General features: G+C 36.4%; 1 protein-coding gene across 3 annotated transcripts in view; it reads right to left on the bottom strand.

The window, feature by feature from the left end:
- GPHN (gephyrin) overlaps window positions 1–16,158 on the bottom strand; it is a 639,047-nt gene that overhangs the window by 511,904 nt on the left and 110,985 nt on the right. For all 3 annotated transcript variants that reach the window (XM_081229975.1, XM_081229976.1, XM_081229977.1), the window contains exon 2: window positions 14,892–14,970. In XM_081229975.1, the coding sequence (XP_081086101.1) occupies window positions 14,892–14,970 (79 nt within the window). The remainder of the gene's footprint in view (window positions 1–14,891; window positions 14,971–16,158) is intronic.

Below are 16,158 nucleotides of genomic sequence, written 5' to 3'. Positions count from 1 at the left end.
CAATAAAGATGTAAAAAATAACTTAATTAATTAAATAAATAAAATAAAAAGAAAGAAGTATGGAAAGACAGAAATAATCTGTTATTATTCCACCTGCTGTCTAGCCAGTTGTAATTAAAGTAATAAGTTCATCTGAGTCATTTCACATTTGTGTGTGTGTACTACATAAACAGTCAATAGTATCAGGAAATAGGGAACAACTATTATCAATTAATTGAACTATGCAGTCCTTTAAAATTATTATAGCTATTACTACCAATACCTATCTAATTGAGATGATATGCAAAGGCAAGCAAAATGTTCTGTTTTAAAATAATAACAATTCTTGACAATGTATACATTTGTCCTTAAATTAACAGCTGAGACTGAATACACTAGACATCTCTTAGTTTTATCACTTTTTCTGGGACTATCTTCTCTCTCATTTAATTAGCGTATTCCACCATTCTGACCACAGGCATCTGTCCCATGACTGGTAAGTCAAGATAGCCTATACCCCTGGCCACAGTGATTGGCTGAGGTTTGGACACACAACCAGATTAACAAAATCAGAAGTATTCCATGAGATTTTATGTTTTAGAGATGAAGTGAAGAGAGATCATGAAGCTAGAAGGAAGGGAATTAGAGTAAGTTATCAGCCATTTTGCCCGTTTCATGGAGAAAGCCTGACTGCCGTTAAGTGAGAATAAAGCCAAGAAAAACCAAAAGAGATGACGATGGAAAGTGAGAGAAACAAACCCAGTTGCACAAACTCTCTAATTCTCTTCTTTGAGCCTCCCACCCTTGATCTGGTTTCTGAAACTCTTTCTTGATTCCTTGAGAAGTACTCTTTAGTTACATATGCCAATCAAATCACAAACTAGCTTTTTAAGCTAGTTTGACTTAGGTGTCTGCACCCTGAAAGTGAAAGAATCAACTAATTAAAACAATACATTATTTATTTCATTAAAAAATTCTAATACTGGATTGGTCATCTATATGCCTCAGGCAGACAACTCAGGTATTATCCATCTTCAATCATATGTTCCTTAATTACAAGAACAATGTCAATTAAACCTAACTGCTGAAGGATGTAAGATGAATATCTACTCGTGTTTTGATTAAATAAATTTTTAAACAAATGAACCCATAAAAACTGCATCATACATTCTCAGGAATGTACGGAATGATGGAAATGAGAGAAAGTCTTCTAAAAGTAAAGTATAATCCAAAGCCTTTGATTTGCAGTTCTGACATAGAGCACAGTACCATAATACCTTAGCACCAGCCTAGATTAAGCTGTACTGTCCAAATATATACTTTACAGTCTAATAACCATATAACCCAAAAAGGAAGCTGATTAAAAATGATAAAAACTTACAGTTAGAGATGTTACTACAGAGAAGTCAGCTTTGGTATCTGTCTTAGATTTAGCAGAACTATTGGCAGCAGAGCAAAATGAATGATCAATAATGTTTAAAATGCTGTCCTTGGAAAAATCATTTCCACATCAAATGAAATTTATCTTAAGAGAAACAAAGGATAACAATATAAAAACTCTTATATTTTGTTTAATAATTAAAAGTCTCTTGGGACTTCCCTGGTGGTGCAGTGGTTAATCATCTGCCTGCCAATGCAGGGGACATGGGTTCAAGCCCTGGTCCGGGAAGATCCCACATGCCACAGAACAACTAAGCCCATACGCTACAACTAATAAGTCCACGCGCCACAACTACTGCAGCCTGCGTGCCTAGAGCCAGTGCTCCACAACAAGAGAAGCCACCGCAATGAGAAGCCCATGCACCACAATGAAGAGTAGCTCTCGCTTGCCACAACTAGAGAACACCCGCATGCAGCAACAAAGACCCAATGCAGCCAAAAATAAAACAATTTTTTAAAAAAAGCTAAAGAGAAATATATTTTTAAATATATTAAAGGTCTCAAAGATACTCTAAAATTGAAATTTAATAAGCAAGCCATAACATACATTAAAACTGAAATTTAATCAATAAGCTGTAAAAAACATTAACTAAAATCATCTACCTGCAGTATGAGAATGTACAGCTCTATGGAAAATAACCACTTCAAAAACCAGTTTATTTTCTGATGACTGGCATTTTTAAGAAATTCAGTTCACCACAGCAACCTGTCTTAACACCAGCAGATAAGTACAGGCTATATTTAGATATGATTGCTTTCCAGACAGCAATCCTGCCTTTCCTTCATATTTAATGTCATGATCCAAGGGACCAAAATATCATTCAATCAGATTGTAGTGTGAAGACAAGTATACATACTCAGGGGAATGAGGCTGTGTTTCAGGACGATGAAAAGAACAGCTTCCACCAAAGGTGGTAAAATTTGTAAAGAAGCACATAAAGGTAAATAAAATGTTCATGTCTAAGAAATTTACAATCAGATACAACTATTTTGTCCAATTTTATCTTTGTTCTTAAACATTAAATGCCATTATCAAACACTAATGATCTATACTATCAAAATACATTTCAACTAGCAGGGTTTTGTTATTATTTAATCAGTATGCTGCATTTCCAATCAGGCACCTTCTAACTAAAAAAGAAAATTTTTTTACCCAAAAGCAATCCTTTACAGATTAGGTATAACAAAGAGCAGTATTAATACAAGATGAGTAATACAATACATAACAAGGAAGATTAATTGATTAAAATGATATTGTTATGAAATTATCCTGGATGTATTTGTACTTTATAATCTTTGTAATGATAGTGAAAAGAATTTCTATTTTACTGAGTAACACAGTTTACTTCACAAGGTACCGAAGTATCATAATAATCAGAGAGAGTACCTTTTATTTTTCTTTACTCTCTAGATGAGCTGCCTCAAAATTATTAAAGATAAAAGAAGTGAAGTTCAATTAAAAATACCAAGAACATATCACCTCACACCCATTAGGATGGCTACTATATTAAAAAACAAAAACCAACAGAAAATGAGTGTTGGTGAGGAAGTGGAGAAATTGGAACACTTATGCACTGCTGGCAGGAATATAAAATGGTGCAATCACTATGGAAAACACTATGGAAGTTCTTCAAAAACTTAAAAACAGAATTACCATATGATACAGCAATTCCGCTTCTGGGTATATATCCAAAAGAATTGAAACCAGGGTCTCAAAGAGATATTTGCACACCCATGTTTAGAGCGGCATTATTCACAACAGCCAAAAGGTAGACGCAACTCAGTGCCCATCAATGGATGAATAAGTAAACAAACTGTGATATATATATATACATATATATATATATATATAAAATGGAACATTATTCAGCCTTAATAAGGAAAGAAATTCTGACACATGCTGGAACTCCCTTGAAGCAATTGTGCTAACTGAAATAAACCAATCACAAAAAGACAAATATTGCATGATTCCACTTATGAGATTCCTAGAGTATTCCAAAGCTACTGAAACAGAAAGAACGGTAGTTGCCAGAGGCTGGGGGGAGGGGAAAATAGGGAGTTATTGTTTGATCGGTATAAAGTTACAGTTCTCCAAGATGAAAAACTCTAGGGATAGGCTGTGACAGTGTGTATATACTTAACATTACTGAACTGTACACTTATAAGTGGTAAAATTGGTTAAAACGGTAAATTTTATGTTACGCTTATTTTACCACAATGAAAAAAAAAACACCAAGAATATTGACAAGAAGAAGTATTTCCTCATCCATAATACAATTTATCCAGAATTTATAATTAAGATTTCTTCTATTTTATTGAATCATCCTTTCTTAAAAATCACAAGAGGTCGTAATGTGGTAAAATCTTTTTCAAAATCTTAATAACATTACTGAAGCAATTGAAAATACATTCTGAGTAACAGAAAGAAAAACAACGAAGACTGACGTAATTGTCATGTTTTGCAAAATTTTCAAGGAATATAAACCTTCCCTATTTGCCCTATAAAGAAAATTACTAATATCCTACATTATGAATTATATTTCTAGTATTCAGAGATGGACATTTCTTCTATGAATTAAACAATTCTTCCTCTGATTTACATATCACATACCTACGATGCACCAATTTTTAAGAGCTTTTGCAAATTAAACAAACAAGACATATCCATCTATACCCCCCCATACACACACACACACAATCAACATCAACACAATGAGTAACACAAACAGGTATTCAATTAGTCCTTTTCATTCTTATGTTACATTTCCTCTTTTGATTCTTAAACAGCTTTTAATAATTTCTATAAATGAATCTGAGTTCAAATAATTATCTCTGCTAAATAGTTTATAAATAAGCAATAACAAATCTAAAGCATAAATATGGTAATATGTTTTATCTTTCATCTTCAGCAAATAGACAATGGAAATTTGAAAGCATTTTTGAGAATTATCACTATAGAGAACACAACTGATATAACTTAAAGTATGCTATATACAGTATCTCTTTTTCATATAATAGTCATCTCCCCAGCATAGATAACAAGAAAAAGTAAAAATTTTTATGATCTAAATAGCACATAACCCTCCATTTAAAGAGAACAAAAATTAATTATATCATGTTAATAGTTTCTTGTATGTATGAAAATTATGTATCACATTAGATACGTTTCTAATATAACATCAAGTTAAATTTGACACTTTTCAATGTGCCATTGAAGACCACAACTAATACAAGAAGTCTCATAAAACAACTCAAATTGACAAATTATACATACAGCAGAGGAAATCATTTTTAAAATGTTTATAATCATAAATAGAAGATAAGTAATTAAAACTGTTAGTTGTTTATTTCAAAACTTAACACGCATGCAAATTACTAATTCAAACAAACCTTTAGGCACATTATTAGCAAAAAGTGAAAGTCAAGTTCCTCTACTTGGTCTTGTATGTAACACCTACAACACTACGACAGAAACAAATATTCTTAGAGTAACTACCCAAAGAAGAGAGCTTGTCATGTATTCCCCTCACCACAAGTCAGATTCTGCTCTCATTATTACAACAAATCAAAAGTTAGTAACAAGATGAGAAAGTCTTGCTTAGGGATTCACAACTTTATTTCTTTTTCTCCTCCCATGGCATCCCTCCTTCATCATGTTCACACGATACAGCTCACTCAGTTCACTCAAGCCCAATAATTACTTTACTACAATGATTTTACTAAAAATCTTGGGTTGTGTACTATACACAGTTTAGATAAACTACAGAGGATCTATCACATTATTCCATTAGCTTGCTATAGATATAAGAGTATAAATTAGTCACTTTTGGTTCTGCCCTTTTGCTCTCCTCTGAGGCAGTTAACCTCTCAAACTTCATTCATTCATACATATACACACATACAACTCGGTTTTTTTTTTTTTTTTTTTTTTTTTTTTTCTCTTTTTGTTTTTTAATTAGTTTCTGCTTTATAACAAAGTGAATCAGTCATACATATACATCTGTTCCCACATCCCTTCCCTCATGCATCTCCCTCCCTCCCACCCTCCCCATCCCACCCCTCCAGGCGGTCACAAAGCACCGAGCTGATCTCCCTGTGCTCTGCGGCTGCTTCCCACTATCTATCTACCTTACGTTTGGTAGTGTATATATGTCCATGCCTCTCTTTCGCTTTGTCACAGCTTACCCTTCCCCCTCCCCATATCCTCAAGTCCATTCTCAAGTAGGTCTGTGTCTTTATTCTCGTTTTGCCCCTAGGTTCTTCATGACATTTTTTTTTTTAAATTCCGTATATATGTGTTAGCATACGGTATTTGTCTTTCTCTTTCTGACTAACTTCACTCTGTATGACAGACTCTAGGTCTATCCACCTCATTACAAATAGCTCAGTTTCATTTCTTTTTATGGCTGAGTAATATTCCATTGTATATATGTGCCACATCTTCTTTATCCATTCATCCGATGATGGACACTTAGGTTGTTTCCAGCTCCGGGCTATTGTGAATAGAGCTGCAATGAACATTTTGGTACATGTCTCTTTTGGAATTATGGTTTTCTCAGGGTATATGCCCAGTAGTGGGATTGCTGGGTCATATGGTAGTTCTATTTGTAGTTTTTTAAGGAACCTCCATACTGTTCTCCATAGTGGCTGTACCAATTCACATTCCCACCAGCAGTGCAAGAGTGTTCCCTTTTCTCCACACCCTCTCCAGCATTTATTGTTTCTAGATTCCTTGATGATGGCCATTCTGACTGGTGTGAGATGATATCTCATTGTAGTTTTGATTTGCATTTCTCTAATGATTAATGATGTTGAGCATTCTTTCATGTGTTTGTTGGCAGTCTGTATATCTTCTTTGGAGAAATGCCTATTTAAGTCTTCTGCCCATTTTTGGATTGGGTTGTCTGTTTTTTTGCTATTGAGCTGCATGAGCTGTTTATAAATTTTGGAGATTAATCCTTTGTCAGTTGCTTCATTTGCAAATATTTTCTCCCATTCTGAGGGTTGTCTTTTGGTCTTCTTTATGGTTTCCTTTGCTGTGCAAAAGCTTTGAAGTTTCATTAGGTCCCATTTGTTTATCTTTGTTTTTATTTCCATTTCTCTAGGAGGTGGGTCCAAAAGGATCTTGCTGTGATTTATGTCATAGAGTGTTCTACCTATGTTTTCCTCTAAGAGTTTGATAGTTTCTGGCCTTACATTTAAGTCTTTAATCCATTTTGAGCTTATTTTTGTGTATGGTGCTAGGGAATGATCTAATCTCAAACTTTTACATGTCCCTGTCCAGTTTTCCCAGCACCACTTATTGAAGAGGCTGTCCTTTCTCCACTGTACATTCCTGCCTCCTTTATCAAAGATAAGTTGGCCATATGTGCGTGGGTTTATCTCTGGGCTTTCTATCCTGATCCACTGATCTATCTTTCTGTTTTTATGCCAGTACCAGACTGTCTTAATTACTGTAGCTTTGTAGTATAGTCTGAAGTCAGGGAGCCTGATTCCTCCAGCTCCGTTTTTCGTTCTCAAGATTGCTTTAGCTATTCGGGGCCTTTTGTTTTTCCAAACAAATTTTGAAATTTTTTGTTCTAGTTCTGTGAAAAATGCCATTGGTAGTTTGATAGGGATTGCATTGAATCTGTAGATTGCTTTGGGTAGTAGAGTCATTTTCACAATATTGATTCTTCCAATCCAGGAGCATGGTATATCTCTCCATCTATTTGTATCATCTTTAATTTCTTTCATCAGTGTCTTATAGTTTTCTGCATACAGGTCTTTTGTCTCCTTAGGTAGGTTTATTCCTAGATATTTTATTCTTTTTGTTGCGATGGTAAATGGGAGTGTTTTCTTGATTTCATTTTCAGATTTTTCATCATTAGTGTATAGGAATGCCAGAGATTTCTGTACATTAATTTTATATCCTGCTACTTTACCAAATTCATTGATTAGCTCTAGTAGTTTTTCGGTAGCATCTTTAGGATTCTCTATGTATAGTATCATGTCATCTGCAAACAGTGACAGCTTTACTTCTTCTTTTCCAATTTGGATTCCTTTTATTTCCTTTTCTTCTCTGATTGCTGTGGCTAAAACTTCCAAAACTATGTTGAATAAGAGTGGTGAGAGTGGGCAGCCTTGTCTTGTTCCTGATCTTAGTGGAAATGGTTTCAGTTTTTCACCATTGAGGACAATGTTGGCTGTGGGTTTGTCATATATGGCCTTTATTATGTTGAGGAAAGATCCCTCTATACCTACTTTCTGCAGGGTTTTTATCATAAATGGGTGTTGAATTTTGTCGAAAGCTTTCTCTGCATCTATTGAGATGATCATATGGTTTTTCTCCTTCAACTTGTTAATATGGTGTATTACACTGATTGATTTGCGTATATTGAAGAATCCTTGCATTCCTGGGATAAACCCCACTTGATCATGGTGTATGATCCTTTTAATGTGCTGTTGGATTCTGTTTGCTAGTATTTTGTTGAGGATTTTTGCATCTATGTTCATCAGTGATATTGGCCTGTAGTTTTCTTTCTTTGTGACATCCTTGCCTGGTTTTGGTATCAAGGTGATGTCGGCCTCGTAGAATGAGTTTGGGAGTGTTCCTCCCTCTGCTATATTTTGGAAGAGTTTGAGAAGGATAGGTGTTAGCTCTTCTCTAAATGTTTGATAGAATTCACCTGTGAAGCCATCTGGTCCTGGGCTTTTGTTTGATGGAAGATTTTTAATCACAGTTTCAATTTCAGTGCTTGTGATTGGTCTATTCATATTTTCTATTTCTTCCTGAGTCAGTCTTGGCAGGTTGTGCATTTCTAAGAATGTGTCCATTTCTTCCAGGTTGTCCATTTTATTGGAATAGAGTTGCTTATAGTAATCTCTCATAATCTTTTGTATTTCTGCAGTGTCAGTTGTTACTTCTCCTTTTTCATTTCTAATTCTATTGATTTCAGTCTTCTCCCTTTTTTTCTTGATGAGTCTGGCTAATGGTTTGTCAATTTTGTTTATCTTCTCAAAGAACCAGCTTTTAGTTTGGTTGATCTTTGCTATCGTTTCCTTCATTTCTTTTTCATTTATTTCTGATCTGATCTTTATGATTTCTTTCCTTCTGCTAGCTTTGGGGTATTTTTGTTCTTCTTTCTCTAATTGCTTTAGGTGCAGGGTCAGGTTGTTTACTCGAAATGCTTCCTGTTTCTTAAGGTGGGATTGTATTGCTATAAACTTCCCCCTTAGAACTGCTTTTGCTGCGTCCCATAGGTTTTGGGTCGTCGTGTCTCCATTGTCATTTGTTTCTAGGTATTTTTTAATTTCCTCTTTGATTTCTTCAGTGATCACTTCGTTATTGAGTAGTGTATTGTTTAGCCTCCATGTGTTTGTATTTTTTACACATCTTTTCCTGTAATTGATGTCTAGTCTCATAGCATTGTGGTCGGAGAAGATACTTGATACAATTTCAATTTTCTTAAAATTACCGAGGCTTGATTTGTGACCCAAGATATGATCTATCCTGGAGAATGTTCCATGAGCACTTGAGAAAAATGTGTATTCTGTTGTTTTTGGATGGAATGTCCTATAAATATCAACTAAGTCCATCTCGTTTAATGTATCATTTAAAGCTTGTGTTTCCTTATTTATTTTCATTTTGGATGATCTGTCCATTGGTGAAAGTGGGGTGTTAAAGTCCCCTACTATGAGTGTGTTACTGTCGATTTCCCCTTTTATGGCTGTTAGTATTTGCCTTATGTATTGAGGTGCTCCTATGTTGGGTGCATAAATATTTACAATTGTTATATCTTCTTCTTGGATCGATCCCTTTATCGTTATGTAGTGTCCTTCCTTGTCTCTTCTAATAGTCTTTATTTTAAAGTCTATTTTGTCTGATATAAGAATTGCTACTCCAGCTTTCTTTTGATTTCCATTTGCATGGAATATCTTTTTCCATCCCTTTACTTTCAATCTGTATGTGTCTCTAGGTCTGAAGTGGGTCTCTTGTAGACAGCATATATATGGGTCTTGTTTTTGTATCCATTCAGCCACTCTGTGTCTTTTGGTGGGAGCATTTAGTCCATTTACATTTAAGGTAATTATTGATATGTATGTTCCTATTCCCATTTCCTTAATTGCTTTGGGTTCGTTATTGTAGGTATATTCCTTCTGTTGTGTTTCTTGCCTAGAGAAGTTCCTTTAGCATTTGTTGTAAAGCTGGTTTGGTGGTGCTGAACTCTCTCAGCTTTTGCTTGTCTGTAAAGGTTTTAATTTCTCCATCAAATCTGAATGAGATCCTTGCTGGGTAGAGTAATCTAGGTTGCAGGTTTCTCTCCTTCATCACTTTAATTATGTCCTGCCACTCCCTTCTGGCTTGTAGGGTTTCTGCTGAGAGATCAGCTGTTAACCTGATGGGGATTCCCTTGTGTGTTATTTGTTGTTTTTGCCTTGCTGCTTTTAATATGATTTCTTTGTGTTTAATTTTTGACAGTTTGATTAATATGTGTCTTGGTGTATTTCTCCTTGGATTTATTCTGTATGGGACTCTCTGTGCCTCCTGGACTTGATTAACTATTTCCTTTCCCAAATTAGGGAAGTTTTCAACTATAATCTCTTCAAATATTTTCTCAGTCCCTTTCTTTTTCTCTTCTTCTTCTGGAACCCCTATAATTCGAATGTTGGTGCGTTTAATGTTGTCCCAGAGATCTCTGAGACTCTCCTCTGTTCTTTTCATTCTTTTTTCTTTATTTTGCTCTGCATCAGTTATTTCCACTATTTTATCTTCCACCTCACTTATCCGTTCTTCTGCCTCAGTTATTCTGCTATTGATCCCATCTAGAGTATTTTTCATTTCATTTATTGTGTTTTTAATCGATGCTTGATTCATCTTTAGTTCTTCTAGGTCCTTGTTAACTGTTTCTTGCATGTTGTCTATTCTATTTCCAAGATTATGGATCATGGAAATAGAATCTTGGATCAGCTTTACTATCATTATTCTGAATTCTTTTTCAGGTAGACTGCCTATTACCTCTTCATTTGTTAGGTCTGGTAGGTGTTTATCTTGCTCCTTCACCTGCTGTGTGTTTTTCTGCCTTCTCATTTTGCTTATGTTACTGTGTTTGGGGTCTCCTTTTTGCCGGCTGCAGATTCGTAGTTCCCGTTGTTTTTGGTGTCTGACCCCAGTGGCTAAGGTTGTTTCAGTAGGTTGTGTAGGCTTCCTGGTGGGGGGGACTAATTCCTGTGCTCTGGTGGTTGAGGCTCGATCTTGTCTTTCTGGTGGACAGGTCCACGTCTGGTGGTGTGTTTTGGGGTGCCTATGGCCTTATTATGTTTTTAGGTAGCCTCTCTGCTAATGGGTGGGGTTGTGTTCCTGCCTTGCTAGTTGCTTGGCATAGGGTGACCTGCACTGTAGCTTGCTGGTCGTTGACTGAAGCTGGGTGCTGGTGTTGGGATGGAGATCTCTGGGAGATTTTCGCTGCTTGATATTATGTGGAGCTGGGAGGTCTCTTGTGGACCCGTGTCTTGAAGTTGGCTCTCCCACTTCAGAGGCACAGCACTGGCTCCTGGCTGCAGCACCAAGAGCCTTTCATCCACCCGGCTCAGAGTAACAGGGAGAAAAAGTAGAAAGAAAGAATTAGTAGAAGAAAGAAAGAGAGAGGGAAAGAAAGGAAGAAGGGAAGAAAGGAAGGAAGGAAGGAAGGAAGAAAGAAAGGAGGGAGGGAGGGAGGGAGGAAGGATGGAAAGAAAGAAGGAAAGAAAGGAGGGAGGGAGGGAGAAAGGAAAGGAAGAAAGACAGGAGGGAGGGAGGAAGGAAAGAAAAAGAAAGTGGAAAGAAGAAGGGTGGGAGGGAGGAAAGAAAAAGAAAGAAGGAAAGGAGGAGCGGAGGGAGGGAGGGAGGAAGGGAGAGTAGGAAAAAAAGAAAGAGCAGGTAAAGTAAAATAGAATAAAGTATGAAATATAGTAGCGTTATTAAAATTAGAAAGTAATTATTGAAAAAAAAAAAAAAAACGGACCGATAGAACCCTGAGACATATGGTGGAAGCAAAGCTATACAGAGAGAATCTTACACAGAAGATTACACATACACATTCACAAAAAGAGAGCAGGGGGAAAAATCAAAAATCTTGCTCTCCAAGTCCACCTCCTCAATTTGGGATAATTCGTTGTAAAAAGAGGAAAAGGGCGAGAAGTCTGAAATCTTGCTCTCTAAGTCCACCTCCTTAATTTGGAATAATTCGTTGTAAAAAGAGGAAAAGGGGGGAAAGTCTTAAATCTTGTCCTCAAAGTCCACTTCCTCAATTTGGGATGATTCGCTGTCCATTCATGCACTCCACAGACGCAGGGCACATCAAATGGACCGTGGAGCTTTAATCCGCTGCCTCCGAGGCTGCACAGAGAGATTTCCCTGCCTCTGCTCTCACAGCTCCCGGGTCTCAGCCTTGGACCTGGCCCCGCCTCTGCGCGTAGGTCGCCGGAGGGCGTTCGTTCTTCGCTCAGACAGGACGGGTTTAAAGGAGCCGCTGATTCGGGGGCTCTGGCTCACTCAGGCAGAGGGGAGGGAGGGGCGCGCAGTGTGGGGCGGGCCTGCGGCGGCAGAGGCCGGCGTGACGTTGCAGCAGCCCGTGGCGCTCCGTGCGCTTTCCCGGGAAAGCCGTCCCCGGGTCTCGGGGACCCCAGCAGTGGCGGGGTGCACAGGCCCCCCGGAAGGCGGGGCGGACAGTGACCCGCGCTCGCACACAGGCCCCGCGGCGGCGGCGGCAGCGGCGGCGGCGGCGGCGGCGGGCCGCGGCGGCGGCGGGCCGCGGCGGGCGGGCGGCGGCGGCGGCGGCGGCGGCCCACGCCCGTCTCCGAGGTCCGTGCCTTACCCGCGGCTCGTGCCTGTCACCGGCGCTTCCCCAAGCAGCCCTCTTAATGCCCTCTCCTCGCGCACCAGGAAACAAAAGGGCTACAACTCGGTTTTATTACTATACTTTGTCCACAGATATTCCATACCTGCTCATTTATCTGATTAAGACACTCTACACACCATTCTGAGTGTCAATATTGATCAGATTAGCCTGGGTTCTTCTCAACCTACTTTTTCCTTCTCTCTTTATTCTGTCTTCCTTTCTAACAGCATTAGTGATTGAAACACAGTACTTAATTTTTCTTCACACATCAACTCCTTTCAGCATCAGGAGCTCATGTAGGTGAAGCATAATACAAATCTGCCAGGCATATTAACATAGAGCATTCATTCAATACACATATCTTATTCTAATAATATTTTTTATTTGGAACATTTATTAACCTAACATATTGTACAATTTTAGCAACCCTTACACTAGTCAGGAGTACTCATCAAATGCCAGTTATTTTTTGAGGGGATTTTTGCAGAAAAGTTATTTCCGAAATATTTTCTACTTAATGTTACAACACAAACAATTCATATAGAACCAAAAAGTAGTGTACATGAACTGATGAACAAACAGTAAAGAATTACATCAAGAGTCTGGGAGTCTGCGCCAGAAAAGAGGTAGCTGGCTTAAGGTATGTACTAAGTTAATGTTGCTATAGAATAGTAACTCAGAACAAAATATTTCCCATGATAACAACTGAAAAAAAACACATTAGTTTTCCACACCAGGCATTTCTTTCCCTACAGAATTTCAGCAAGTAAGAAATTTATCTTTAAAAAATGAATGACAGTCATTAATAGTACATTTTGACAATTCTTATTAAGAAAAAAGTTCTTTCCAAATCCAAGTGTCAAGGGCAAAGACAAATTCTTGCTCACTGAATTCTTACATTCAAGACTAATGCCAAGAGACTAATGCCAAGTTAAGAGAATGATGTTAAATTAAGATATCTGGCTACTTTAAAACAGAGACTTAGAATTATTTTGTCCACTCAATGCAGTAGTGATCTGAGATAAATTTCTCTTAGAAATTTTCTCTAAGATTAAATTCCTATTTTAGTGATAGGTGCCATTATGAATATTATTCTACATTCTAGGAAGAAGTATCAAAGTGTTTCAAAACACTACAACTCATTATTATAATCCAATTTTCAAGTATATTCTCCACAGCTTTTATATTATTGAAGTCCATATAAGCTGATTTTTTTCCAAAAAGACTGCATTAAAAAGATATATAATCCCACCGTACCAAAAATATACCTTACAAATAATACAATGGAATAATTTATTTTATCCATTCAAATGGGTGACATCTTTCAATGATATTGTGAAGTTTCTTCCCATATCCTCATGCACATGTTATTCAATATTCATTTACTAGAATATTTATATCCACATAGAACAATTCTATTCTTCATTAAATATTTATAGAACTGAAAGGACAACTTATCAATCTTCATTTCAATAAAAATCATGGAGAAAGAATATTGACAATCCTTTTGAATGAGGAAAAGAGACATTAAAAAAAATTAGAGAATTGGGATTGGAAACTCATTTCGAAACTCATTACAATAATGAGTTCATTACAATAACTTCAATATTCAATCATTTTCACCATTCTGTCTTGTAACTATATTTTTTTAATGACTTGGAAAATCATTAGGAAATCAATAACCTTCAGGTTCAACACACTCCTGTGTTTTATTCCTCACCCAATTTTAAATGAATTACTAGTAAAATTTGGATGAGTATAGATTACATCTGATGTGGAAGAGTAATTTTTTGTCATAATATATTTTACTGAATGCATTAAGTATCATTAAAGAAAGCATCTGCCAACACTCAATTTTCTTTCCCTGCTGCCCAGGGCTTAACTAGTATTGAATATTTTTTTAATAAAAGGTGATCTTACTGGAAGGATATTTTCCTACAGAAGATAGTATGCATGATTTGCAGTTAATATAAAACTGAAAAAAACTGATTCATGAAATAGAAATAGAAAGTGACATTATATTCTGATATGAAATATGTTCTGATAAAGAATGGAACTGACTCATGAGCAAGAATATTAAAAATTGAAACCTACAAAACTCTTCAAAAATCTTGTGCTATACATAGTGTTCTAATGTAAAACATCAGAAATATATTCAATACAGTCAAGTATATTGTTATTACAAATAACCATTTTACATTCGTAATTATACTTACAAATGATTATTATTAATTATTCAAAAAAGCTTAAAATTGATGTAAACAAATTCAATCTTGCTTTCCCAAGCAAAACAACTACTAATCATCTTCCCTGCCTACTATCTACTGCCACATTGGTAAGATATCATCAACCATTAGTAGATACTCTTTGAAAGTCAATCATTAATCACAACTTTATCTCTTCTTCTAAAATCTCTTCAATTTCTAAACAGAAAGTGTTCCATAACTTCACTTCTGTTGAAACTGTTCTATGTGCTTCACTATATGTAACACAAATTGTTAGAAAACAAGAAATTACTCAACCTTAAATCAGTTCTGTTACAACTCTTCTGGAAAAAGTCACACAAATCATAAAGTTTTAATTTACACTTAATACTGAAAACCAAGTACTTACAAAGAAGGATCTTGTACAAGATCTTTGAGATTTATCCCACTGCGATCTTCTGCAAGATTCCTGAAGCAACTATCACTCACTAAACAGGAAAAGGGGAAAGAAAAAGAAAATTAATTTTTGTTTACATTTCATTTAAATTATTACTGTCCAAAAGGAATTTTGAAATTAAAATTGGTTCTCTGGATAGGGTTTCTCTAAACATCAAGAATGATCAATTTCTGGGCCTGGTAGATTGAATAGCAAATATTAACATTCAATAACATCAGTAATCTAAGCATACAGACTTTATATAAATACAATATATAAAAGAATAAACATATGGGTCTAAATTTTATTTTACTTTTACAAGACTAATTTACCAGTCCATAGTGGCAAGTCACTGCTTCCACAACAACTAGGAAAAAAAAAAAAGATAAACTATCCCCCAAAATCATATTTTTAAAGACACTGGAGAACTTTGGATACAAAAAGGATTAATTAGGAGAAAAGTGCTATCTCTTCTTGGGTAAGCTGAGCCTCCTGATTGTTTCATTACTGGGAGGATTTACCATCTAGACGAAAGAACCGGACAGAAGGACACTACCAGGGAAAGAGAAACCAGCATAGTTTGTGATAGCTCTTGGGCGGGAAATGACAGACTGGAATCCCATGGGACCCACAAGACAGTTTTCTTCTGGGAGATTTGCTGAGACCTAGGACTGCACAAGAAGATCTGGGGGAAGGAGAAGAGAATGGGACACAGGGCAAATAATGTTTTCTGCAGTGCAGAAGTCATTAGGAGTTAAAGTCACACTACAACAGATGGAGCCTACCACTTTCAGTGCAGAATTTCAATAGGTCTCCCCTCAAGATATTTGCTCTCAATCAAAAGCATCCCACCTTGAGAGGGGAGATGAGTAAAAGGGGGCAGAAGCCAAATGGTAGAGTAAAATCTCCAACGATTTCATAGTACATTAGTACAAAGCCACAGCACAGAGGAATAACTGCAACACAATAGGTCTGGCCCTTAAGACATTTAAAACCAGAGGCACACTGAGTATATCTAAAGCTGTCACTCAAACCACCCAGCTCAATTTGTGGCTGAGTTGAGACGGTTAACACTTAATCATTTCTTTCTAATATAATGTTGAAAGAAAATAACATTTACATCAATTTCTATCCTATGATGGACAGTATTTGGTATACAATAATAATTACAAAGTACAGGAGGCGGACAAAATGTGACGAATAAACAGTTGAAAAAATAATGTATATGCCAACCCACAGA

This window comes from Mesoplodon bidens (genome assembly GCF_964165515.1).
Source record: "Mesoplodon bidens genome assembly, chromosome: 3".
NCBI lineage: Eukaryota > Metazoa > Chordata > Mammalia > Artiodactyla > Ziphiidae > Mesoplodon > Mesoplodon bidens.
This window is presented reverse-complemented; position numbering and strand designations above follow the sequence as displayed.